Raw genomic sequence first — 26,094 nt, 5'->3', positions numbered from 1 at the left:
AGTGTATCCTGAGTTTGAAAGGAAGAAGCTGGAGGTTTTTGCCCCACAGTTCTCTTCAACATCCGAGCTGGGAAACCAGAGACTCTAACACTCAGCATCCCCAGAGCCCCTTCCACGATGTCGAGGGGGCTCACTCCTCCTCACAGCCTTCCTCACGGAGAGCCTTCCTGTGAGTAGGGGAAAATGGCGCACAGTGCCCAAGGCCATCGCAGAGGCGGACCGCAGGGCTTCTGTGTGCACACAATCACAGGCCCCACGGAGCAACGCTCTGAACCCTCTCGGGTGGAATTGTCCTGCAGAGACTCACCGACATCCGGCCTGGCTCAGCGAAGAGGTCACCGAGCACCGGAGAGGAAGGGTCTCTTGGTGGACTCTGTCAGGGGCTCCTGGACTCTGTCAGGATGCCTCGTCCAGTCCAAGGTCTGTGCTGCCCCGAGGCCACCGGGCAGGATTAGCTTCCTCATGCCTTGATGTAAGAACACAGTATCTGCTCCGCTCCTCGAGGCCTTGTCACCTCCTGCGACAGGTGCCTGGAGCACCGGTTTCTCAGCAGCAAGGACGGCACCTGCACACGCTGGACCCTAGCATGCTTGTGGAAACCAGAAGTCAATGTGCTCTTTATCCCTGGTGGCCGGCAGAAAACTCCTGAACCCTTGGAACCTCCAGAGGGACAGGGGGTCTTTTATTCCTCATGAGGAGCCTTGCAGACACCCTTGGGCTTATGCTGACGGGGTGACTCAGGGTGGGAGCCCTAAGCAGCCTCAGGACGGGGCTGGTCACAGGAAGACCAAGTGATGCAAGGGTGGGACTTCCGGCCAACCCACTGACCTCTGGGTGGGGGTGGGGGTGCAGACTAAGCGCTGAAAAGCTCTTCAGCACTGAGATTCAGGATGGGATTAATGCGCTCCCAGGCTGGTGGAGGCGTCCTCATGCCAGGGTGATACCGCCTGCTTCCACAGGGACACAGGGGACAGAAGCTCCTGCCCTCACCCAGCCGAGCTCTCCATCCAGCTGGCCATCTGTCCACTATCAGGCCCTTCACGATAAACTGGCAAATGTTTCTCCAAGTCCTGTCAGCCACTCTCACACAGTGATGGGACCCCAGGAGGGACCCTCCACTCATGGCCAGCCGGTCAGAAGCACAGGCAGCTGCCGGTTTGTGGCATCGGAAGAGGGGTGGTCTAGTGGGACCGAGCCTTTGCCTGTGGGGTCCGATGCTGTCCCAGGTGGACAGGGTTGGAACTGAGCTAGACCTGTGAGACATCCAGACACTGGCCACTGAGGTTTGGAGAAATGCTTGGTGGTGCTAGAAAGAACACATTGGAATAGTGCTTTTCACGAAGCAAGTGGTGCATATGCCCGCCTAATTAAAATGAGCATCAGAAGCAGATGCTAAAAATTAGCATCCATGGATTTAGGACCCTGTAAACCTGGGACGTGTGGTTTATTTTACCCTGAAATCGCTGCCCTAGTGGCTGTCGACCCAGGTTGGGCAATTACATGGAAAAAGAATTCTTACAATGAAGTTGAAGCCGTAAACATCTAGCCAAACATTTCCCTCATTCACGATGCCGGAGATTATTCTGTAACTGCCGCATCCCAGTGCAACTTAATACTGAGCCTGGCCAACTTAATACCCTAAAGTCTTATTTTTCTGAACTACTATCTAGCTAGCATCGCTCAACTCACTAAATTGATGTTTTAATTAAATGCAGAACTTGGCATTTACTGGTAGACTGAGAGCTTCGAGGTAGATGTGTTTCATTAGAAGGGCAACATACAGGGGAAGAATGATCGGAATTTCCACAACTATTTATTTGAACAGCTGCCATGGGAAGAAGGAGTAGATTGTTCGAAATTTCATTGAAGGCAGAGTTTGAATCAATGTGTAGAAGAAGATGTCATCCAAATGTTGGGAAAATTTTTCTGTGGATAATGGTGACCAACAATGACCTGGTCAGATTTCCCTGGGTCCCAAGACCAGAACTCTTTTCTAAAAGGCTGGCTGTGTATCTGTTGGAGATGAGGTAAAAAGAAGTCCTCCATCAGGGGCAAGGTGCATTGAATGAGACGTCTCCCTCAAGTCTAGGGCTTTGCGATGCTGTTACTGCTTTCCCTATTGTTCAGTTGTCGCTGTTCAGCTACCAATCTTATTTTGCACCTGGGCTTCCTCCTGTCGACTGGTGTAACTTGTTCATTCGTGCCTGAGCCTCCGGGGAAATCTCCCTTCATCAGATAAGTCTGTGTCCTCGCTGTAGCCACATCTACCATAAGAGTGAAAGAAGGACCTCAGCACGGACACGGGTCACATAACAGAGTGATTTTAGTTCATGCCTCATCTCGACTCCTAGGATTAATGACCTGAAGAGCTTCTGACCGCATTTCAGCTCTTTCCCTGGTGGAGAGACGAGGGCAAGACCTTTGCTGCGACCTCACACGGAAAGAGCTTTCCTTTGACTTTGACACAGGAATTTCATACAAACTATGGAGAAAGAACGTAAAGTGTTTAATGATATGGGAACATGCCGAAAAACGTTCACACGTGCATGAAGCAAGTAAAAAAAAGGACAGAATAAAGGATGGGGCATCAGAGAACACGCTGGTATTTCCACTCCAGCCATTTGGAAAGGCGACTAGATTGGACAGAAATGCAAACATGGTGGGGGGCGCACAAAGACTGACTCCATCTCCAGCGCGCACCTGGAGCTTATGGGCGGGGAGTGAGGAAGTGCTATGCGGCACATCCAAATTAGCAGATAACCGAGAAGGTTCTGCAGGGGTAACACTGGCAGTTCCCCCGTCACCCAAGACCACGGGTCCCCAGCTAGCGTAAAAAGACTGGAAATCTCTGATAATTCAAAACTTCATCCTCATGGCCGTTAGGTTTTCTTAAACCGAAATGTTTCCATATTCTTCCTTCATCCTCGTCCAGGAAAGGTGGCCCCAAGCGGTGAAAGGCCCAAGGACAGACAATGAGTAGGAAGTGCAGACTAGAGCCTTTGGATATTTACTGAGGGTCTTTTATGGGCAAGAAACTGCCAGATAAAAGAAACGTGAACTATTAGCTTACTGTTTTCTTTGGGGAAAAAACCCACACAATTGTGAAAATCAAATAAATTAACAGACTGTGAGCAAGCACGCCCCGCAGGGCTGCGACAATAAGCCCCACCGGTGGGCGGGAAGGAAAGCGCTAGTACTTTGTTTGCGGAGGGACTCATGGAAACAGCTGGACTCAACTAAACTTTTAAGGCTTATCAGGGGAATGAATCAACTGCATGCTGAGGGCTGTGTTCCTTCAACCTAGCTGAGAATGGACGGGTTCAGTGTCCTACCCCCACTCCTCCACCCACGCAGGGAGCTTGTACATCACTTGGCTTTTCTAGGAAATCCGTTAAAATCCCCTAAAGCCACTACTCCCTGCAAGCACTCCTCTCTTTTTTCTTTTTTCAGAGACTGGCACACCAGTTTTCCCTGTCTACTCTACCTACTAGCAGAAACTGGCAATTCTTAAAATCATGTTATCTCCCAGGCCTGGCGGGGTGGCTCAACTGGCTGGAGCACTGTCCTGATATGCCAGGGTCACGGGTGTGATCCCCCGTCGGGGCCCGCACAAACAAGAATCACCCAATGAATGCACCAGGAGCTGGGACAACAAACCGGTGTTTCTCCCTCTCCGAAATCAGGGGAGGAAGAAAACAAAGGACATTCAGGTACGTGAAAGTTAATCAAGTAACTTCTAAGCGTCTATGGCCATGGTAAACATGAAGTCCCCAGAGCAACACTCTTCATTTAGCTGAAAGCAAATTAGGGGACAGAGGGAAAAACAGCCCCAGCACAGAGAAGGAGCAGCCCAGGGAGCGGAGTGGCCTGGAGTGGCCTGTCGGTGTCCCCACTGCCACCCTGGCCCGTGGAGGGACTAGGGCGAAGGAAGCCTCTGAGCCTAGAAGTCAGAACACAGACTCCGGGGCTGGAACCCGCGGGAGGGCCCGGGAGCGCAGCGACCGTCAGTGAGCGGCACTGGGCGGCTGCCCTGTCACTGCGCTCGTGATTGTTTCGTGCTTTTTCAAACTTGGAATGGAACGTTAAGTGTGACTGCAAGTTGGCGTGTGTGCGGAGAGGGCTCTCACAGCTGTTTGCTGCAGTGTTACCGATGTGCCGTTTCTGGGTGGTTTGATTTTTTGCTCTAGTTTATCCTTCTCAGTCCTGTTCAATTGTTTTTACGACAATGTGTTATTTCCTATGAGCAACATATAAGAGCCATTTTCAATTCTAGCTATTTTAACGTTTTTACAAAAATAAAGACCTTAAACAACCCACTTGTGGGATAGAGCTGTGATTTGGTTCGGAATTCTGCATTTTGAGACGTGAACCACCAGAGGTGTCCGACCTTCCGGCGTCTCTGGGCGGCACTGGAAGGAGTTGTCCTGGGCCACACGTTCAATACAAACACTATAGAAAGCTGATGCGCAAAGGAAAGGTTTTAAGTCAACGTGCGACTTTGTGTTGGGTGCATTTGCAGCTGCCCTGGCCTGGGCCGCACACACCCATGGGCTGTGGGCTGGACGCCCCTCATGCCCAAGTCCACCAAGGACTCTGGTTTTCTCTGACACGTGTCTCCCAAGGAGAGGGGTTTATGGGATAGGTGACGAATAGAAAAGACATTCCATCTTCCCCATCCAACTGGAAAGCTTCCTGGGAGTGACGGCAAGGGCAGGGTGAGTGGTTTTACTCTGTGGGAGGGTCTCCATCCACTGTCTCTGTGGGGCCTTGGGTAGGGCAGGGAGAACAAGAATGAAGAGCTATAAATCATGCTGGATCCAGAGCTTGAGTAAAGAAGTTAGATTCATAAAAGTATATCAATTGCTTCATATCCACAAATTCTTAATGAAAGTTTAAGAAGCATATTGAAGCAAACCAGGACTGAAGTCAACCTTTGTCCCTGGCCCCAGGGCGAGGGTCTGGCAAGGGTGCAAATGGGGAGCAAGGACATCCTCCTCTAACTGCCCCACGGCCACCCCTGCACCCAGCCACTCTCCTGCCACCCCCCTTCCCGGCCAAACCCAGTCCTCTTCCAGCTCCTGGCCTTGATGCAGACGGTGGACCTGACTCAGGTCTTCACCCCCACAGGCTCGAGGGAGTTCCTGAATGTCCCAAACAATGGGTACTTGTCCCTGATGGAATGCAACTTTATCACTCACTGAACTAAACACAGGCATTGCTTACTAATCAAGCCGTTAAAAAATAATCATCTTACTGCTCATCTACCAGATGCCTGGAAGAAACACAGAGCGGAACGTTCTGTTTCAGGAAAGGTCACAGGGGCCTGGGGGGACCAGCGCCGTCCTCAGAGAAGGAGACGCCTCTCAGGAGGAGGCCGGCTGCTCCCGCCAGCCCCCGAAGGAGGAAAGAGCCTTAGAACCCTGAAGCGGGGTTTTTACGCGTGGAGAGCTGGCCTGCTGGAACACACTCCCGGAAAAGCCGCAGATGGGCAAAGTAACTGCCCACTCAGGGCAAGTTCACCCCTGCCCCGAATCTATGCCTCTCTCTCTCTCTCTCTCTTCCTCTCTCCCTCTCTCTCTCTCTCTCTCTCTCTCTCTCTCTGTCTCTCTCTGTCTCTCTGTCTCTCTCCCCCCCCCACACACACACACAGTGCCGCTCACCCTCCTCCTGCAGATAAGGCAACAGCAGGTTCGGGGAAGAGAGGAGCAAACACGACTAGGCAAAGAAGGAATGAGAGTGAGAGGAGGGGGCGGTAAAGACAGAGGAGGAACTTCCTTCTCCAGCAAGAGAAGCAGAGAGTCAGGGCTGCTAACGGTGTTGAACACCCGAGAGAAGTGAATGTCGTCAGAGGAGCCTTCCCTGACTGTGTGTCTATGCTCAGCCTGTGCCTGGCTGAGGAACCCATGATCACTCGGTCCCCAGAACACCGCATGGCCGTCTGGCACACGGGAGGCAGGGGGCGCCCCCGGCTGATGGCAGCCGTGCCCTGTGGGCCTGCCCCAACCAGCCTCTCCCCCCAGGCAGGCAGGCAGGCAGGCAGCCCGAGGCACCCCACACGGACACTGCGGTGGGAATCCCCGCAGCAGCCGGGCACTGTAGCACAGTATTTGCACAACTCCTTCTAGTACCGGCCATGCTGAGCGCCGGCCGATGGGCCATGGTACGTTTCTCATCAAAGAAACAAAAATAAAGGTGACCTGTGTGGTTGCACCTGACTCCCAAGGCCTCTCACACGTCTCCTTTTCCACTGAGCTTGACCTTGGTGGGTGAAAATAACTCACCATGGCCCGGAAAGTTAGAAATGCCGGGAGTTCGATGCATTCTCACTTACTCAGAAAAAGCAGCCTTATATAGTAATAACATCCAATTTTGGAGACGAGCGTGTGGGGGTGGGGCGGCAGGGATGGAAGCTCCTCAGCCTTCCCTTCCCGGAAGGCCTGGCACCCTGCTCCCCTCCCTGCTCGAGGTCAGCGTCCCGCCTGCACTGGCCGGGGACAGTTTATCATCTTCTACATTTTCAAAGCACTCTGAACGACTCCTTCTCTCTGTGATGATTCCCACATGCTGCTGTTCTTTCTCCCAGAGAGCAGGGCCACACTCTGAAACCAGGAAATGCTGCTTGGCTGGGGGGCAGGGGGCAGGTGGCGGGACCCAGGGCTGCAGGACCCCCCCCCCGCCCCCCGCCTCAGATCTGGCCTCGGAAGGCACCTTGTGGAAGGGGGGTGGCCCTTCCACTCTCACCCATGGCTCAAGTACAGTGACAACCACCGCAAAGGTGACAGCAGTTAGTTTTAAACCCCTTTAATGTCCAGGGTGTGTTAAGTCACCTACGTGTGCAACAGGGGTAAAATGTGGGCAGAGACCTTGAAGTTGAGAACACGCTGACAGGAACCAGAGGGGGCGGGGAGGGGATGGTGTGAGGGGGAGGGGAAGGGCTTTCAGGAACATGTATAAAGGACACATGGACAAAGCCAAAGGGGGGTAGGATCAGGGGTGGGAGATAGGGATGGCTGGGGTGGGGGGAGTGGTGGGGAGAAAATGGAGACAACTGTACTTGAACAATTAAAAAATAAAATTAAACTCTTCTTTCCTCTGATACCAGGGTCGAAATAAACAGGATCTATATATCAAATTCTCCTGGACACTCCTTAAATTCTTCTTCTCTCCCTGGGAGAACCAATTTCAGAGAAAGAAGACAGACTGATAGGATTTTTAGCCAAAGTTCTACAGAAGAGGCGGTGGTAGCTGTTTAGTTAAATGGAGCGCTCTACGGCCTGGCCAGGGGCCTGCGTGTTCCGAAGCTGAAATGGATGGAGGGGGAGGAGGCAGCTCCAGGAAGCTCCACTGGACCTGTCCGTCCACGGTGTCCTGGCCAGGCGCCCCGGGGAGAGTCCGTCACTGTGCAGGACAGGACTTCCTGCAGCAGCCCCTCATGGACACACGTGCCCGCCCCCGCCCCCAGCTCCTGGCGGCTGCTGGGCCATGCCCAGCGCGCCCCTGTCCCAGGGCCCTGTTGTCCCGGGAGCACCTGTGCCAGGAGGGCTCCCCCATCCCTCGAGCTCTCCCACCAAGCCACCCGGGGCACCTACAGGCACTCAGGCTCTTCGACAAAACGAGGAGGATCTGAGCGCGAACCGGGGACAGGAAGTCTGTGTTGACGTGCGCACTGGCACGGTGCCAGGGTGCACCATCGTGAAACCGCAGCCGTGAGGTGAGCCCGCCCAGCAGGGGACCTCTCGACACGGGGTGGTATTTAGGTTTCCCCGTGCTTGGTGAAGTGCATTTCTGTGTTGTTCCCTAGTTTCGACGCTCACCAAATGACACGAACTTTCACACCCCCGGAAGCGGAGCGCACTCTGCAACAGGTGACATGCTGCACGCTCACGGGGAGAGGACACCAACCTGGCTCTTCCCCAGGTCCCTGCAGACGCTTGCTGTCGGCCAGGCTGTGAGAGGACAGCCCGTCCCTTCGCCTCACGGGGGACAGGCAGGCTGAACACGCACAGCCCAGGGAGGACGGTGTGGAACGCGGTGCGCCCACTCAGTTAGAGGGGCGTCCCCTCATCGCCTCTGTGACGTTAGCTTGTGTCAGTGGGAAGGCATCAGGACTAGGAAGACATTTAGTAACACAACATCGGAATATGAGAACCTTCTGGATCTGTTTTTCAAAAAAGGCTGGAGTCAGGCAACAGTTGATTTAAAACTTTACAGAATTTAAACAAAACGATAATGTTTAGAAAGCTCTTCCTAGATGCAATTAAAAATGGCTAAAATAATACAATATGGCAACAAACCAAGATGAATGAGGTCTGTCCAGAATAAGTCCAGCCATTGTTAATGAAACGGAATGGTTTGTACAACACCAATGTACCCTGGCAGCCAAGGAGAGAGGACTGGAATGCGCCTGCGTGAACAATGATGACCTCACTGCACTAGTCAGTGGGGGTGGTAGACGCCATTGAGTGAGCATGTGCACTGTGTGGCCGTCACATTCAAAATGACTGAGTAGAGCAACGAATCTGCATCAAATTTTGCGTCAAGCTTGAACATTCCTCTGTGTAAACTATTTGATGGTTCAGAACGCTTACGGGGACGATGCAACAAGTGCGGCACAAATAAAAGTGTGGCCCAAGCACTTCAAAGGTGGTTGAGAGTCTGCGGGAAGCGATCCACGTTCTGGAAGGCCTGCGCCAAGCAGAACACCTGGGAATGTGGAATGTGTATGGGCTGAATTGACAAATTCGGGCACCCAGGTGACTCAGACACCCCACAGCCCAGATTTGGCGCCCTACACTTCCGTTGTTCCCCAAACTAAAATCACCTTTGAGAGGGAAGAGATTTCAGACTATCGATGAGATTCAGGAAAGTAGAACAGGGCGGCTGATGGCCTCTGTGACGGGGTCCCACACGGGATTAAGGCCACAGGGGGCTCGCAGCTCACTGGAAAGGTGATCTACCACGGGCCTGGTTTGGGTATGGGGGGGTAAATGGTAACGGAAAAATACAATAGCAAAGGGAAAAGTGCCTGGCGCCAGTGCCAGTCAGCACCGTATGAGCTTCCTGAATCCCTCCCTCCCTCCCTCCCTCCCTCCTAAAGGCAATGAGACGTTTGGGGAAAATGACGATCGTTGACTGTTGTTCCAGATTTCTTCAGGGAAAAATAATCTGTGTCCTAACGAGGGGCCACTCAGGCCGGTAAGTTCTGACTACGGGTAAGGGAGAGGGCAGAGGGCCGCCTATCACCTGGGAAGAGTCGCACACGGCACTGACGCTCACTCTGCCCAGGGAAGCCATCAGGCGTCCTGCCGTGAGGCCCAGCCCCCAGGAAGGGCAGGGTGAGAAGACCCAAGGCCGGTGGGTGGGGAACCAGCTCTTTGTTACACCCTCAGGAACCACAGTCTTTCACTCACGACGGTCCCAATGGTAAATGCGCCCGATTTTCAGCACGTCTCCCTGAAACTCACCGGAATGACCCGCGCCCACACCCCCGGAACATGGAGACTGAGTCTACCACTGCTAGGGAGCCGCCCCAGGCCAGGGCCTTCACAATGACGGCAAACAGTTTTTTGAGAATCTGGCCAAATCTGCTTTTCAATAAGGAAAGAATGGTAGATACTTCAGCAAAAACAAGGCATCGCGGTAATCCAACACTATCAGTGCGTTCCCACTGGGGTGGTCAAACAACGGAATGCCCCCCCCAAGAGCGATGTCAGTTTGTGTCCCCCCCACTCCCCGCTTCCCTTCACAAACACCTCCAGGCCGTCGGTTCCAGCAAGAACCTGTGAGGGAGCTGTGGCAACGTCTTAGAGTCCACACGTGTTTCCGGCTCACTTACAAGTGAACTGGGTCCCTTTCCAGTCTCCTCTCCCGTCAGCCTTGAGCTGGGAGCGGCACTGCCTCAGCCGTTCGGAGGAGAGGCTGCTGTACACGGCTGTGAGGCCGGGACTCGGTGAGCACCTGCTTCACACAAATTCTGTGCCGCAGTCACTGCGATCTCCAGCATCGCTAAGGGACCACCGGTCCCCCTACCAGGCGGATGCAGAGGGGACAGGGTGCCCCTGGGACAAGGAGAGGATCGCATTGACTTTAGACTGATTCACCTAAGTATTTTTTTGCAAATTAGTTATGAAGGATCAGTTTTTCTAATCTATAAGCTGAGAATAATAAAACTTTGTTCACCCAGCTGGTATCAAGTGGGATAACACACGTTAACACCCTTGGATGACCAAAGGTGTAGGCAGGTAAACCATTTTTAGTTAAATATATGCACTCGCTTGTATTCTTGGTCGCTTCTTTTGGAAGCTAATCCTCCTTTGAAAACTACTCCCATGGAAAACACGCAGCTAGTTAGGGACAGTGTACAGCTCACAGTGACACCACACACCGGCGTTCAGAATCTGCAGTACAATTTCCGTAAAAACAGCGATCACTCCATCGGGGCACTTCCTCCTCACACAAGAGCCTAGGCCAAGCGACAGCGAGCACCCGCGTGACAGCGGGTGCGCATTCAAGAGGAGAAAAGGGAGACAGAGTTTACATTGCTTATTAAGCCCCAAGCTGGACTGCGATTCCGCCTGGAAACAGCCAACGGGGTCGGCGGTGGAAGTCGCGTGGGTTGGCGACGACTTTTCAGAGCTCACGCAGAATACATCCAGTCCATGTGACTGGTCGCAGGAACCTGGCGACGGCGCTGGTTTTCCTGAGAAGTGTCAAACTCATTCAACTGTGAACACGAAACCGTTTTATTTCTTCCAGTAACTGCTCCCAACCTCCATCAGGTCAGCCCCTCCCTAACCACGGGCTGGTAGGACCCCATGGGTTTCTGGTGGCTTTTGGTTATCACGAGAGTCGAGTCCAGTCCCAGCTTCTACCCTCTGTGGGACTCCAAGCTCTCTCCCTCAGCTCGAGGCCAGGCTCCTGGCTCCTGGCTCCTGGCCTCTGGCAGAGGGTAAGGTTGGGGGGGGGCACAGGGCTGAGGGTGTGGTCTGCTTCCTGCCGCCTCCAGTGCCCTCCCCCCTCGCCAGGTGAAGGCAGGAAGGAAGCCTGAAGAGGAAGGGGAGAACCTGATGTGTTTATTCATAACCGAATGAGGTGGCACTTCTCTGTGACTAACGCTGAGTGGCCATCGCTGTCCTCTCTGTGGCTGGTGTCCAAATGCTGGGCCACTCGTGGGGTTTCTCCTAGGAGCCCTGGAGGGCACACCACCCACAATTCCCTGCCACAGGGAAAAGGGCTCCTCCCCACCCCTCCCCTTCCTTCCAGGCCCAGGGAGCTCCTGGAGAGGCCAGCTTGCTCCTGCTAGCACCTGGCTGCCAGCGTGGCCCGTGGGGAAAGGGTGATGTCATGAGGGCGTAAGTCCATCCCCTTTCTGGGACAGCCCTGAATCCAGGGAAAAAGCAAGGAGCCTTGCCTTGCCGATGGGTGGGCACGGGGCCATCTAGTCTCCGGGTCTGCCTCTGTCTCTCTCCTGGCCTCCCTCATGTCCTTACTCTGCCCCTCTCCTTCCACTGTTCCAATGGGCACTAGGCAGGCCAGCAACTGCCCTGACAAAGAGGGTGTCCCCCAGGGGATGACCTGCTAGGCACCCTCTGCAGCACCCCAGGCTTCAGGATGACCATTCCTGAGCTTCCCAGCACCCACCCCCTCCCCGACCTGGCTCAGCTTCAGACAGGGGAAGCCCTCCCAGCACTCATTATGGCCCATTCACACTGGAGGACTGGGCTAGGCTCACCTCTCTGGGTCCTCCCATTGCCTCCCCCAGGGGAGACACAGCAGGGACTTGCACTGACAGAAGCCCTGGGGGACATATCTTACCTCCACTTTCTGCAGCAGGGGTCCCAGCCCTGACCACATATCAGTGACCTTTGGAGGCCCGGGGACCCCCTGGCTGATGAAATCCGGGTTAGGTGAAGGCCAAGGTGCTTTTTGTAAACTCCCTTCCAAGGACCACCTTTACCTGCCTGACCCTCCGGGCACTGTTTCCCCATCACAGAGGGGAAGTCAGCTCTGCAACCAGATTCGCCACAGTGCAACCTTCGGCAGGTAACAGCACTTTGGTGCCTGGATTTCCTCATCTCTAAAGTGATGATGTCTCGTCACACTGCTTAGGTTTGGGGGATCCTTTGTAGAGGTAACTCCTGCAGAGAACTTGGCGCATGTCCCTGGCCCCTGACGGGGGCCCGATAAAGGCAGCTGTGCATGTGTTATGTCCAGGGAACAGCCGGGCACACACAGCTGCTAGTGCATCCCACTGTCTCTCGCCGGTGAGCTGTCTGAGGACGTGCCCCCCAAATACAGACTGCACACAGCGTCTGCTCAGTAGATTCAGCTAGTGTGCACGGACTCTGGGAGCCCGCCGGTGCTGAGAGATTTTACAAAGTTCGTGCTCGAACAGCAACAAAAAATTAAGTGACCTGTCATATGTTCTAGTAAAGACGCTACCGCTGTGCACCTGCAGCGAGGGACCTTTGTCCTCACACACACGCGCAAGCACACGGAAAGCCTGTCCCCGTCAGACACTGTGTCTGCGGTCATGCGAGGCCTTTTAGAAACCATACTGATGACACTAAGGGGTAGGGATTACCTTATCTGAACGGGCTTTGCCTAAATAACACATTTTTATTCAAAGTGTTAAAGGCAGAATACGCAGCAATTGATAGGAATCATGAAACCCACTTCCGTCTCACACTATGGGTGACTGTCATTGGTCATTTCAATAGTAAGCAACAGTGATTTGAAACTCTGAGTGGAAATGTAATAGAAGAATAAGAACCAGAGTGCTGCATAACTTTGGCTGAAAGCTTGAGTTTCTAAACATTAAAGCATGTCAAGGATAAACAGTCCAAACATTTCTTTATTCATTATTTTCAAAACACAGGTTATTTCTAAATTGTTCAGAAGATTTGTTTGTAAAACAGACATTCTCCCCACTTCTTTATATAAAGACTTTTCAAAGAGGCTTGCCAAGAGCATGTCCAGAGACATAGCCATGTAAGTACATGTTCCAAAAGCGAGTTTGTGAAGGAGAAAGGCTGGCACCCATCTATGAGGACGTCTACGCACACACACACACACGCACGCGCACACACACACACACACGGCGTTGCTGGGCGGCACTGGCTCTGCGCGCAGTCCCTGGGGGATGCACTCTGCAGGGCCCCGTCCCATCACTCTGTGAGAATGCTTGCCTCCCATCACGTGAATTTAGAGCACAAATTAAGAGACATATAAACATTTTAAAACCAGGGTAAGATTACAGATTAGGTGGGCCTTTTTAATGTTCAATTTATGCTTGCAAAAAGCCCAGAACGTTATGGCCTCGAGTCTCAAGGTCAGTGTCAAGTTGTCGCTATCAAAATTTCTGTTCGTGATCTTTGAAAGTCGGGGTTTGCCTACAGGTTAGTTAGCCAGCCTAAGAGCAAAAGTGTCTGAACATCTCCCAATAGTAACCAGACATGTCACTAGAAAGATGTTTATTGGACATTTAAAGCTATTCAATTTCTAATCATTTGTAATAACATTGGAGTCATTTTTCTTTTGCTATTTCAGCTTGTCAGATTCTCCTTCTATACAGAAGTATGGAAATCTAAACACTGGATACCTTACAAGCCAAGTCATTATCTATAGAACGTGGTAGGGTTCACTGGTGAAGGAGCAGATTCAAGTGCTGTCTGAAATTTGCTTTTCTTTGGAAATATTATTTCGTTCAATTCCCATGTTAATCGTTTGCAGGTTCCTCAGAACTATGAGCATTTTGTTTGCCAGTAGCCCTCCCATCTCTCTCCTCCACGCGCAGGGCCCTGGCCTGGCCGGTAACCGCCAGTCCTAGGGAAGGCGCAAGTCTGTGCCTGAGCAGCCTGGAACTCAGCAGGAAACCATCAACGGAACCAAGTGGACTCGATGTGTTCAGTGAAAAACAGCAACCCAGGGGAGGCTGCGCCTTCACGGCACAGAGGGACAAGCACTTTACTCCAAGGGTTTCCACAATGAGGCCATGCTAGTACAAAGAATTAAATATTCTAGGCTTGAAATATGGAAAGAATAGACTAAAGAGATTCATAACACTGGTTCTAACAAGGCTCACAGAACTTGGTGAGGACCTCGGCAGCATGAAACAGACCCACTCAGGAGTGAAGGATGCACTAATTGAAATACAGAACAACTTGCAGCGAAATAGCAGGAGAGTGGGTGAGGCCGAGAATCAAGTCAATGATTTGGAACATAAGGAAGCAAAAACAAGCAATCAGAACAAGAAAAAAGAATCCTAAAAAACGAGGATAGTGTCAGCAGCCTGTGGGACAACTTCAAGGGGTCTAACATTCATTCTAACATTCATAAGAAAGAGAAGAGAAAGAACAAGAAATTGGAAATCTATCTGAAAAAATGAAAGAAAAATCCCTAGTTTGGTGAAGGAAATAGACATGCAAGTACAGGAAGCACAGAGTCCCAAAAAAGACAGATGCAAAGAGGCCCACTCCAAGGCACATCATAATTAAAATGCCAAAGTTTAAAGATAAAGAGATGACCTTAAAAGCAACAAGAGAAAAGAAGTTAGTTACCTACAGGGCAGTTTCCGTAAGACTATCAGCTGATTTCTCAAAAGAAACTTTGCAGGCTGGAAGGGGCTGGCAAGAAATATGCAAAGTCATGAAAAGCAGGGACCTACAGCCAAGGTTGCTCTACCCAGAGAAGATATCACTTAGAATTGAAGGGCAGATAAAGATCTTCCCAGACAAGAAAAAACTAAAGGAGTTCATCGTCACCAAACCATTATTATATGAAATGTTAAAGGGACTTGTTTAAGAAAAATAAGATCAAAACTATGAACAATACAATTGCAAAAAATACATGTCAATCAGTAACTGAATCTAAACAACAAACTAAGCAAACAAGAAGAACAGAGACAGAATCACGGATATGGAGAACGTTCTGGTGGTTGCCAGATGGGAGCGGGGAGAGGGAATGAGTGAAGAGGTGAGGGGATTAGGAAGTACATACACGTAGTCACAGAATAGCCACGGGGACGTGAAGTTCAGTACAGGAAAGGGAGCAGCCAGACAACCCACACATGACCCATGGACATGAACGATGGGGGGGGTTGCTTGAGGGAGTGGGGGTGCTGGGTGGAGGGGGGGAAATTGGGACACCTGTAATGGCATAACCAATGAAATATAATTTTAAAAAAGAAGTGGGATTGCCATGGGACTTTAGAAATTCTGTCTCCTTTAGAAGGCTCTCCACTTTTTACATCTGCTAAAAGTAGACTACAGTATCTCTCTCTCTCTCTCTCACACACACACACTCACACACACTCACACATGCACACGAGTCAGGAAGGGGAGAGATTTGTCCCAGGCCCACGTAAGCTACATCAGAGCTGGGAGGAGACCCCAAATCTCAGCCTCTGCAGCCAGCCAACTGCTATTCCTGACCCAGAACAAGCCCAGGCTCACGACTGCTCAGTCGCTGAACTGGGCGTTACTGTTCGGCGGGAGGCTGCCTGCCATTGTCCCCCAGAGAAGGACAGAGACAGGGCTTCCACACCCTTGAGTCTCCCTGCCAGTGCCGGCCCGAGACCTGCGGCGAGCTACCTAACCTCTCTGGGTCCTCTCCTCACCTAAAATGAGGGCAGAGCTGGAGATCTCCGGGAATGCTCAGTTCTAAAAATCCTGCTTTTCATCTCCTGTCGCATGCTCTCGTCTTGGAGTCTGAACTTTCGCTAGGTGGCAGGGTTCCGCCATCCCGGTGCAAAGGGATGGTCTGAGGGAAGCCTGGAAACAGAACGCTTCACAGAAACCCCTTTTTGCCCACAGTGAACATTTAAAAAAAGAGTCGAGGGTGAAGAGTAACCACAAAGCCCCAGGGTCACGTATTTCATAAAGGTCTAGACCCACTTAATGCAAATATAAAACCAGAAATGAATCAAACATGTTCTTGCATACAATACCACAGTTTGGTGCTAATCAGATGAAAGTCTGCTTATTCTCATGCATTTCAAGATTTATTTCAGCTGGGTCCCAGCTGCATCATGAGCAGACCGGCAGCTTATTAAGCTAAGAAGCAAGCGATCCGAGAGCAACAGAGACACCTGAACACTGGAAAGCGTTGTCAGGTGCACTTCAAAGCTACCTCCGCGTTACCTTCAGTAGACTGAGTGTCTGTGGATTCATCCCGAGCCCCTACCCACACGAGTGCACGTGAATGGAATAGATGTCAAGCCCTAAACGAATAGTCTTTCAAGTAGACTTTGTGACTTCATCGTACTTTAAAAATCCCTGCCCAAGTCGGCCTTCCCGTGCACGCTGCCTCGTAAATGCCAGTTCCATCGCTTCCCGAGACGCCGCAGAGCAGCGCCCTCCCGGGCTAGGGGCGCGGACCCAACACTCACCCGGCCGGGATTTCTAACGTCGCCTGCAAGACGCTCCCCAGGGTTTTCTGCGGGTTGTCAGAGAAGCTGATTAGCTAGGCTTTTCTTCAGCTGATAAGCGTGACACATTTTCCCCTATCGACTGTTGGTTAAAACACGGACATACTCTTATTTTTTTCTCCAAAGTTTCCTTTAAGCAAACAAGCCCAACTTCCTAAGCAAAATCCAACGACAGCACCAACACCGAGCTAATCCACAGACTCGGGAATCCACGCCATCCACAGACAGGTTGCTTCGCGCCCCCGCCGCCGCCGCCCCTCCCCCAGCGCAGCGGCGGGAGCCTCTCTGGGGACCCTACCTTGGCCACCCGCAGGGGCTGCTTCTGCTCCCTGCCGCCTTGCAGTCTGAAGCCCCAGGGCGCCCCTCCGGTCATGGAAACGCAGACGAACTCCCCCGTGCCCATCCTCTCCCCGCAGCCGGGCGGCGCGCAGCGCTGGAAGAGAGCGAAGCCCGCGGCAGGCGGCGGAGGATGCTCGCTCGCTCGATCGCCGGCTCTGGGCGCCCGCCGGTCGGAGGGGACGCGGAGCCTGCGCTGCGCGGCGCCGCGCTAATGGGCCCCACCGATGGCGCGCGGGCGGGGACCCAGCCCACTCCTGCGTCACGCGCCTTCGCTCGGCCCCCCTGCGGCGAGGGGCGGGCGGCGCGCGCAGGGGACAGGCCCGGTGCGGGGCCAGATCCGGCGGCGAGCCAGCGGTCTCAGACCCCGACCGGAGGAATCCTGGCACTTTACAGAAACAGTGATGGCAGAGCTGCCGTTTAGTAATTCGCGAAGTGGCAGAGGCCGCGGGGAGGTTCTAGCCTCCAGGCCGCGAGCACCCAGCCGCTGGAGGGTTAGCGTCTCCCCCAGTAAGTGCTGCGAGATCACCGCACTGATGCTCGGAACACACCAAAGGAGCCGGCGTGGGTTCGTTATTACTTTTCTAGGGTTTGCTGTCTGCAGCCTGTGCAACCAAGCCCTTAGGAAGAGGAAATAAAAGAAAGCAGGGCACTGATTATTTTTAAAGGACCCCCTACTCTGAAAAGCGGTCTTCTGAACTACATTACATGGGCATCACATGTATTACACGCAATGGACGCACGTGGGGCCGGAGGAGAGGGGATTTCCTCCCGGAAACCACATTCTGGTAACTACACCTAGTGCGCGGTTTGGAGTGTTTTAAGTTTAAATTAAGTAGTTCACTTAAAGATACTTCTTGAACCTGAATGGAATAGTCAGGCAGCCTGAGAAGGAATGTCAACTACAGGTTTCTTATTTTCTTTTGTTGTTTTTTAGGATTTTATTTATTTCTAGAGATCCGGGGAGGGAGGGAGAAAGGGAGTGAAACATCAATGTGTGGTCGCCTTTTGCGCGCCCCTCACCGGACCTGGCCCATAGCCCAGGCCTGCGCCCTGACTGGGAATCGAACCTGGGCGCTTCAGTCCACGGAGCCGCACCAGCCAGAGAGGGTTTCTTATTTTCACTATCTCTCATCACGTGTTCTGAATCCGGGTGATCCAAAATATCTGAGTGTTTTAAATCTACCAAGATCACACAAATGGAGCATTTTTATTTTCCGTAACATTCACCTACGGGAAGACGCACTCAACCGCGGAGCCTGGGAACGTGAGCCTGTGCTCCGTGGGGCGCGGTCCCACGGATGGGGCGGCCCCTTTCTCCTGGGAAGCCCTTCCCGTGAGCGTGGGCACGCGCACAGCCCGCTCCGCTCGGAAGCCGGGCCACCCGGTGACGGTGACCGCTGTGCTCTGGCAGGTTCCTCCTCCTCCGAAGAGGAGGAGGGTGGGAGAGATGCCATCGCAGTCCCTTTGAAGGTCACAAAGACCAAACACTGTGAAGTTTGATTCTCTTCAGAAAGCTGAACTGACTTTACCAAACTTTTTCTTCTAAGACTTCTAACAAGTAACATCCTAAAATATGAACTCTAGGAACAAAAGAAAAGAAAAAGAACTTTTTACATTGTTTCTTTCCCTTTCCTCAGGTCTCTGCTGCTCCTCGCCCGCCTCCACCCAGCTCCTGACCCACAGCCCACAGCGGGAAGAGCCCCCGTGGCTTCTGCGTGGACGTGGCACTGCCCTCCTCGCAGCCTCTGGCGGGCGGAGGTGGGGTGAGGAGCAGCCTCTCCCCCCCTCCGATGGCTGCTGTGCCAGGGACCGGTGCTCTCTCCTCCACTGCAGCCTTTCCACGGGTTCTCTCGTGCACCCTGCAGAACTTAACCCACCCCCTCAGGCTCAGACATCTTTCCTTAACTCTTGGGCCAATATATCCAACAGCCAGTTAAACCTGTTTCTATGGGGCTATGTCACAGAAACCTAAAACTCAATACATTCAAAACCAAGTTCATTATTTGCCCCCCAATGCTGTGTCTTCTCCCGGGTTCCCCATCTCAGGAGGATGGTCTAAGTCATTACCTTTCTCTTGTGTCTGGTTCCCTATGACCCTGACTTAAATTTAAATGTGGCCCTGGGGCAGCCTCCTCGTGACCATGAGGGGCAGCTGGAGACAACCACGAAGACCCCAGTCCTGACTGAATCAATGCCAACAGCTGAGCAAGAGAAGTCACCCATGAGGGCTTCCCCCGCGGTCAGTCTGGTTCACTGCCCTCGTAGCCGATACTCTCGACCAGCTGCACTCGATGAGCAGCTGTCCCAGCCAGCCAGCTCCTCCTGTCGGAGACCCAGGGACTCCGAAGTCGCTGTGACTTACTGAAGACTTACTCTGGCAGGAGCCCGACACCCAGTACTCTATGTGCGCTCCCCGCAACCATGCTGGGCGGTTGTCAGTGCCGCCCTCTTACTGGCAGTCCGCTCGGCCTTTGCACCTCTGCCACCTGCCCCAACGCCCAGTGTGAGCTCTGGACACTGCGCCCCGGCCTCGGGGCCCACGCACTCCCTTGTGCTCGCCCTGCGCGTCCTATCGCCCGTGAAGACCAGCATGCCGGGGAGCTGCCCATCACCCTGTCCCGCTGCTGCAGCCGCCTCTGTCCCTCAGGACTCCAGCACCCCCTAACTCGTCTGTCTCGGCCTTGTTCCCACCCCCGTCCATTCTGGATGCCACAGGGTGACATTGCTGAAGTGCAGCTTCTGTCCTGTTTGCCTCTGCCTGGCGACTTCTCAGGCCTCAGGACAGTCAACCCCCTTTCCAGAGCTGACACTTTCCGCCCCACTCCTCACTTCTTCGCCCACCTCCTCTCTCACCTTGAACCCTTTCACTCACACACACAGAACCACCATAGGTTTTTTCCTAATTTGCAAAAAAGCTCCAGCTGCTGAGGCTTTCGTCCAGGCCACATGCAGATCACCTGACATCCCTACGCATCCCTCCGGCCTCCGGGCAGACGTCACCAGGCCACACACAGGTCACCTGATGACCCCTACTCATCGCCCTGGCCTCTGGGCAGACATCATGCCCTCCAGGAAGCCTTTCCTGACCTGTCTGCATCAGGGCCCCTTCCACGTGGCCTCACCCACGTGGCCCCTCTCAGTCCATGGTCTCGTAACCTGTGTGAGTCACTAGCCCTGGCAGACGAGGGGCTGTTTTTGATTCATTCAGCATCGTGTTCTCAAGTCTCGTAGGTTCCGACGTCTACCCGGCGCTCAGTTACTGTACGTAGAGTAAAAGGGTAGGTAGGATTCCCCAGGAAAGAGGTATAGAAAAGAGGCCCAAAGAGTTCCAATTTCTTTTCGTCTTCTGCAGGTCGTTTGACTTGGGGAGCCTGTAAGCAGAGCGAGACCCCTGGCTGCACCGCCCTGGGAGGCAGGCAGGCTGCCTCTCCAGCAGGCGCCCCGCCCCCAGTGGGCAGCAGCTGCTGTGTCAGGCAGTGTGGGTGATGGCTTCCTAACCAGGTCAGTCGGAGTCATCTTTTCTCAACACAGAGATGAGTTCAGGAATGGGTACAAAACCGAGACCAAAGGCCGGGGCATTCCCCTGGCGTCAGGGGTTAATTCCCACGTGGTCCAACCACAGGGAAGCTCGAGAGCTGTCGCGAGCAATACCACCCCGTGGGCTCTGCAGCAGCCGGTGGGGCGGCCAGTGTGAGGAGGAAACACCTTGGCTCTGTCGGGAGAGGTGGCCCTCCCTGGGTCTCGGGGGCTCCCGTCTTTCTGGGCGTGTCACCCTTCAAGGCCCTGAGGCTTCTGGCACTGAGCCATCTCTCAAGGTTGCATTTGCAACAAGCAACCTTGGGGAAGTAGTTACATCTCAATGGGGGACAAAGACCAAGTTTGCTAGCTGATTGTTAGCAAAAAAAAAAAAAGACAAAAGCAGTGGGTCACTAAGCCTGGTGTTCCTTAACCGCTCTGTGGCCCCGCCCTGTCACGGCTCTGGAGCCTGAAGAGGAGGAAGTGAGTGACACAGGGCACTAATGGCCATGCTCTCGCTGGGCCCTGGGCTCTGACCCAGGGGTCTCCTGTCTCCTTGCAGCACCCAGAGAACTCTGACAGGCTAACTCACTGGCTGGCAAGGAGGGTGAAATCAAACCTGAGACCTCGCAGGTGAAGCTGGGACGCTGCCCGAGAAGTGCAGCCGGGCCCTGGTCACTCGGCACACACACCTGCGCTTCATTTCATCTGCGATTTAAGAATCAGGGCGAGAGCGGAAAGAGTTATTTTGTTAAGGATAAAAAAGTGACTTGGGGTGGGGTTTGGAAATGATCTTCTTAAAGGAACTCTGCTTCTACGCCATTTAAATGATTTAACAATGTATCAGATGCTCTGCTTTATACTACCATTCATTCATTCGCTTGACTATTAAAAACAACACCGGCCTGCCTTGGAGGTATCGTGGGTTCAGTTCCAGACTGTCACAACAACGTGAGTCGTGATCTCTTTGCAGGTGCAGAGACTTGCCTTCTGTTTGCAAAAACGCAACACCTGGGAAGCACGGGCAAGCACGAGCCACGAGGCGAGCCTGGCCTGCACCTGCACTCTTCCCCAGCTGTGAGAGCACAGCAACCGAAACTGGGAAGGCGCGTGGCAAACAAAAATACCCCGTGAGAGGCGACTCGTTCTAGCTCACAGGTGGCAAACACAAGGCCCGTGGGCCGAATCTGGCCCTCCACCTTCTTTTACCTGGCCCAGCACCTCGTTTCTACCCGCAGCGAGCTCCTTGCCCCTAGTTAAGGACTAGTTATTTTATACAGTCCTCAACCTACATTTGGTCCTTTGAAGGCAACCGAGAGGCTGATAGTGGCCCCCGGTGAAAATGAGTCTGATACCCCCGTACTGAATAACTTCACACTGGCCACCTAGGCTTGGCTGGTGACTCTCTTTATTTTTCTGAATCAACTTTTCATTCAAAAGTATCACTACTTTCCATGTTGAGCGAATGTCTGTGATGTCTTTATAACTATTCAAAAACCTCGAAGTTATTCATTATGAATGACAGTGGCATTTTTTGGAGAAAATAAAGCATCACAGGAAAGGGAATAGATACTGTAAAATTACATGAAACTTAGAATGACTAACACGAGGATAATGTAGCATAATTTCAACACCCAAACCAAACCTCAGTCTTTCCTTTGAGGCCACGAGGACCTGGTGCTTACTAGCTCATAAAAGCGAGTGGCAACGCAATTGAGTGGATGGAGCAGACCCAGGCTCAGTCGCAGGGAGCAGGCTGGTGGTCGCAGAGGGGCGCCTGGGGGACAGGGTGAAAAGGGGCCGGGATAGAGGAGGGCAGGCTGGCAGTCACAGCACAGGTCCTCACAATGTCCTTAAGTTGGGGGCTTTAGCTGAGCAGAAGGGTCCCTAGGTCCCCAGGGGACCCCAGGTCTGTAAGGCACACACTCGTGAAGTGACCGTGCAAGGTGTCCCCAAGGAGAGGAAGCAAGGGAGGCGGTTAGTCCTGAGGAGGAGGGTCATGAGTCAGTGGGCGCCCAAGTAATGAGCACCACCCCTCTGCTTGCTGCCGGGAGGAATGGCGGGGCCTCGGAGGAAGGCTGGATGCCAAGAAGTGAGAGCCCCACCACTCTGCACTCTGCAGCCACGTGCCTGCCACGGACAGTGCAGTGACCATGGGGACAGATGACGGAGGGCCTGCTGCTCTGCTGAGTTCCGACGCCTTTGCAAACACGGGGGAGGGAGCCCGAGACTGGCTTTTCCACCAGCCCAGGGCGATGGGAGGCCAGGGTTGCAGGACATAGATAAAATGATAAAAGGATCTTCTCAAGCTAATTAACCAGATATTTATTCACCTTTATCATTCATTCAAAGTCACTGGAAAGCTGAGCATCCCGCTGGGTCCAGCTCCCCTGAAGCACCGGCTTCACTGAAGAAGCCAGACAGTACAGAAGTCACCCCTGGAGCCTGGGGGCCGAAGGAGGGTGCCTGCTAGCTGCAGGGGGAGCCAGGACCAGCCCCACGGGACTGAGGCCCGCCTCACAGGCGGGTGCTATTCGAAAAGCGGGGAGAGTGGGAGGAAAGGCAAGAATAAATTCTGTAGGTACAAAACCTGGAAGGGCAGCATAGGAAGCCTGTACTCTTTACTGAGGGACCAAGATGGGGTTAACAGAGCGGAGGCCCAGCCCCTCCCGCGAGTCAGCGGGGAGCCAACAGGCTCCCGGAACCGCTCCCAGGTCTTTGGGCAGAGAAAGGCCTAGCAGGTCACGGCCGTTTCCCTGGCAGCCCAGGCAGGGATTTTCCTGCGTTTTGTTTCCCAGCTCCCCGGCAAGCCTGGCCTTCAACACCTCTAGAGCTGGAGTCTTCCTCCCCTCTCCGACTCTCCCGCCTGGGTGAAGACGCCAGCATCCCAGAGCTCTGGCCACCAGGAGGCCTGTCTGTCCCTGAAAGTAGAGCTCCCAGGTCTCCTCTCACGCTTCTCTCTCCACTCGTCCTTTCTCCCTTCTCTCCCTTTCCCATGTGACTCGGTCAATGATCGCCAGGCGGGGGACAAGGCCGTCCCCACGGCAAAGGCTTTCTCTGCAATGCCCTAAAATGCCTTTGGAAAAGCGTTCCATCTTTAATTAAAAGGCAGGGTGTTTTTTTTTTTTAATCAAAACATGGACATGTTTGGGAAAGTCATCTGTTCTGCCAGATACCGGTATGAATTCAAGAAAGCGCATGGAAAGCGTTGGGAGGCACAGGACCCTGCTGAGATGCAGCCATCTGCTCTCGCCACCAGAGGTGGCCGCGCTGGCTACTGCGCTGGAGAAGTCCGAGAATCACCCCAATGCGGACCATCCGAGAAGGTGTAAGATCTAGAGCAAGTGTGCTGTGTCGGGGATACGCATTTTAACAATTGCAGGCAATTTAAAAAAACGTGTGTGAAATCTGACGGAGCCAGTGCGTGGCAATTTCAAGTAAAAATATGTCCCTTCTTCCGACACTTTTCCTTAAGTAGTTTTGGGGTGTTTTGAAGTCAGAGGGGAGGAGTGGATCAGGCCCCTGAACTCTCCTTCCTATGAGGAACGAGCTCAAAGTGAAACAGGGCAGGACCTGACTTTGGAGGGACTGTTCAGCCCAAAAAAGTCAGATAATGGGCCTTAAAATCCACTCTAAGTCATTCTCCCCAAACCCATCTTGTCCTGCCTTGGCTATTCATGAAATCCAGATGGTGGAGCAAGGAGAGATACTTTGTTTTAAGCTCCCCAAAGCAGAGGCCTGCTTTCCGGTTAGTGTAACCATTCATTTGCAAAATAAGCCCTTTAGTTTCTTTCCAAGATTGTTTTGGCTAAGAAACCCCTGGGACATAAATCACTGAAATTACGAAGAGCCCTCAGGAGACAAGTAATAGGTGATGGATACTACCCAGGTGCGACTCAAAATCACACAGTGGCGTTTCAGGCTTGTAAGCACCTGCTTTCAAAGGCTGAGGGACGCAGAGAGCGGGGAGCGAGCCCTGTCTCAGAGTTGACAGAATGACACATGAATGCCCCGTGCGGCTCGAGGTGCACAGCGAGCTCCAGAGAGCGTCGTCAGAGATGAGCAGGACAGACCTTGAGCGAGGATGGTGAGATTCTGAAGTGGAAGCCCACGGGTGGCCACAGTCTTGGTGGACCAGGCACACGAGTATTATTTCAGTCTAAGGATAACCAATTTCAACAGCCCTGACCTAGCAAAAAACGGGCTTGCTTTGGTTTCTGAGTCCATTTGCAACATGTGATGATGCTAATTACCTCTCGGGTGCTCATGGAAGGGGTGAAAAAGGCAACCGTTACAAGGACTGCCTGCTTTTAAAGGGAACTACGTACAATTCTTGTTGTCAATGACATTACCGAGCACATCAAATATAAATTATTATAGTCCTCAGATGAAATTCAAAGAGAGTATGTCCATGTGTGATGCAAAATGGTACATGTGGAACTGTTAATAGGAAGATGAAGTAAACAACCACCTTTAATAAATACACTGGGCTTTTTCAATCTTTAGGAACGACTAGTCCGTACTGATGCATTTATTCACTTTGTCCTAGTCTCCTTGTAAAAATAGTACTTTTGGTTTTTTTGGAATAGAGGTAGTGAAAGAGGCAGTCTATGGTTGAAAAAAACAAAACTAAATAATGTAGTCAAGAACTGGTCTATTCTCTTAAAGTTAAGCCCTTTAGCATTATCCTTTAGCTAGTTATGCCATTTGACTTAATACATAGTAATGCAGACAAATACAGTAACATCTTTTCAAAGAAAACAACTGAATTCACTTTATATTTTTCGGTGAGTCTAAGAAAATTTAAACAGGAGGCATTCGGCTACAAGCTATTAGATGCTAGAGATACAGCTTCTTGGTCCCTACCTTCGAGGTGCCCGGACCCAGAGCAGGCTGGTCAGCTGTGGCCTGAGGACCTTCCATCCCCACGGCAGCCACTCTGCAGCCTCAGACAACACGTGCATGGGGTGCGGCTGTGGTCAGGCAACTTGATTCCGAGACTGGCAGGAGCTGGATCGGCCCGTGGGCGGAAGCTTGCTGATCAGTCTGTTAGAACGAAGGAAAAACAGTAAAACGAAACCAGTGACTCAAAACACCACCAACAACTAAAGATAGTTGTTTTTAACTCTGTGTCTGGACATTAGAGGACACCATTCAGCAGGGAAGAACGCCCAGAGAACTATCAGAAAAGCCGAATGAATGTCCTTAACATCTGTTTAGAGGCATCAGAAATGCTGAGCCCGCTGGGAGGAGAGGACGCTGGGGTTGTGGAGCAGGCGGTGAGAGTGCAGGCTCTGCCTAGAGAGGCCGGCTGCTGGGACCTGGGGACAGCAGGGCCTTTGCTGATCCCGCGGACCTAGAGCAGTGGGGTAATTTTGTCTCCAGGGGACATCTGACTTGTCTGGGGACCTTTCTGATTGTCATGGCTGTGGGAACGATGGCTTGCTACTGGCCGTCGGTGAGAAGAGACCGGGGATGCAGCTAAACATCCTACAGGGCATGGGGCAGCACCCACCTCAGCGAGAAATTCATTATCTGGCCCAAAAAACTAACCCTGAGTACGATATGGTCAGAAAACCCTTTGGTTTTCAACTGTGAGGAAGTATAAGCTGCAAAGAAAGCAGGAGAAATATCAGCAAATCAAGACAGGACCACCACCTCTTGATTCCTGCAATCTTATGATGTCACTGTTTCTCCCCAAACTACTTTTCCAAGCTAGAGTATCCGAAACCCCCCTCAAAAAAGCTGCTCACTTTCCTGTTAATAAGTAAAACACTGTACATGTAGCTTAGTTGTGATCTTTTGATCAATGT

The 26,094-nt window shown here is 52.6% G+C and overlaps 1 protein-coding gene across 3 annotated transcripts in view; it reads right to left on the bottom strand.

Moving 5' to 3' along the window:
• SYNPO2 (synaptopodin 2) overlaps window positions 1-16,956 on the bottom strand; it is an 86,330-nt gene extending 69,374 nt beyond the window's left edge. For all 3 annotated transcript variants that reach the window (XR_008425093.2, XM_024569211.4, XM_045202376.3), the window contains exon 1: window positions 16,725-16,956. Coding sequence is in view for 2 of the 3 variants with exons in the window: in XM_024569211.4 (XP_024424979.2) it covers window positions 16,725-16,829 (105 nt within the window). In the remaining variant the exon portion in view is untranslated. The remainder of the gene's footprint in view (window positions 1-16,724) is intronic.
• Between the last annotated feature and the right edge of the window lie 9,138 nt (window positions 16,957-26,094).

The sequence above is a fragment of the Desmodus rotundus genome, chromosome 9 (assembly GCF_022682495.2).
Source record: "Desmodus rotundus isolate HL8 chromosome 9, HLdesRot8A.1, whole genome shotgun sequence".
In the NCBI taxonomy this organism is placed as follows: Eukaryota; Metazoa; Chordata; class Mammalia; order Chiroptera; family Phyllostomidae; genus Desmodus; species Desmodus rotundus.
This window is presented reverse-complemented; position numbering and strand designations above follow the sequence as displayed.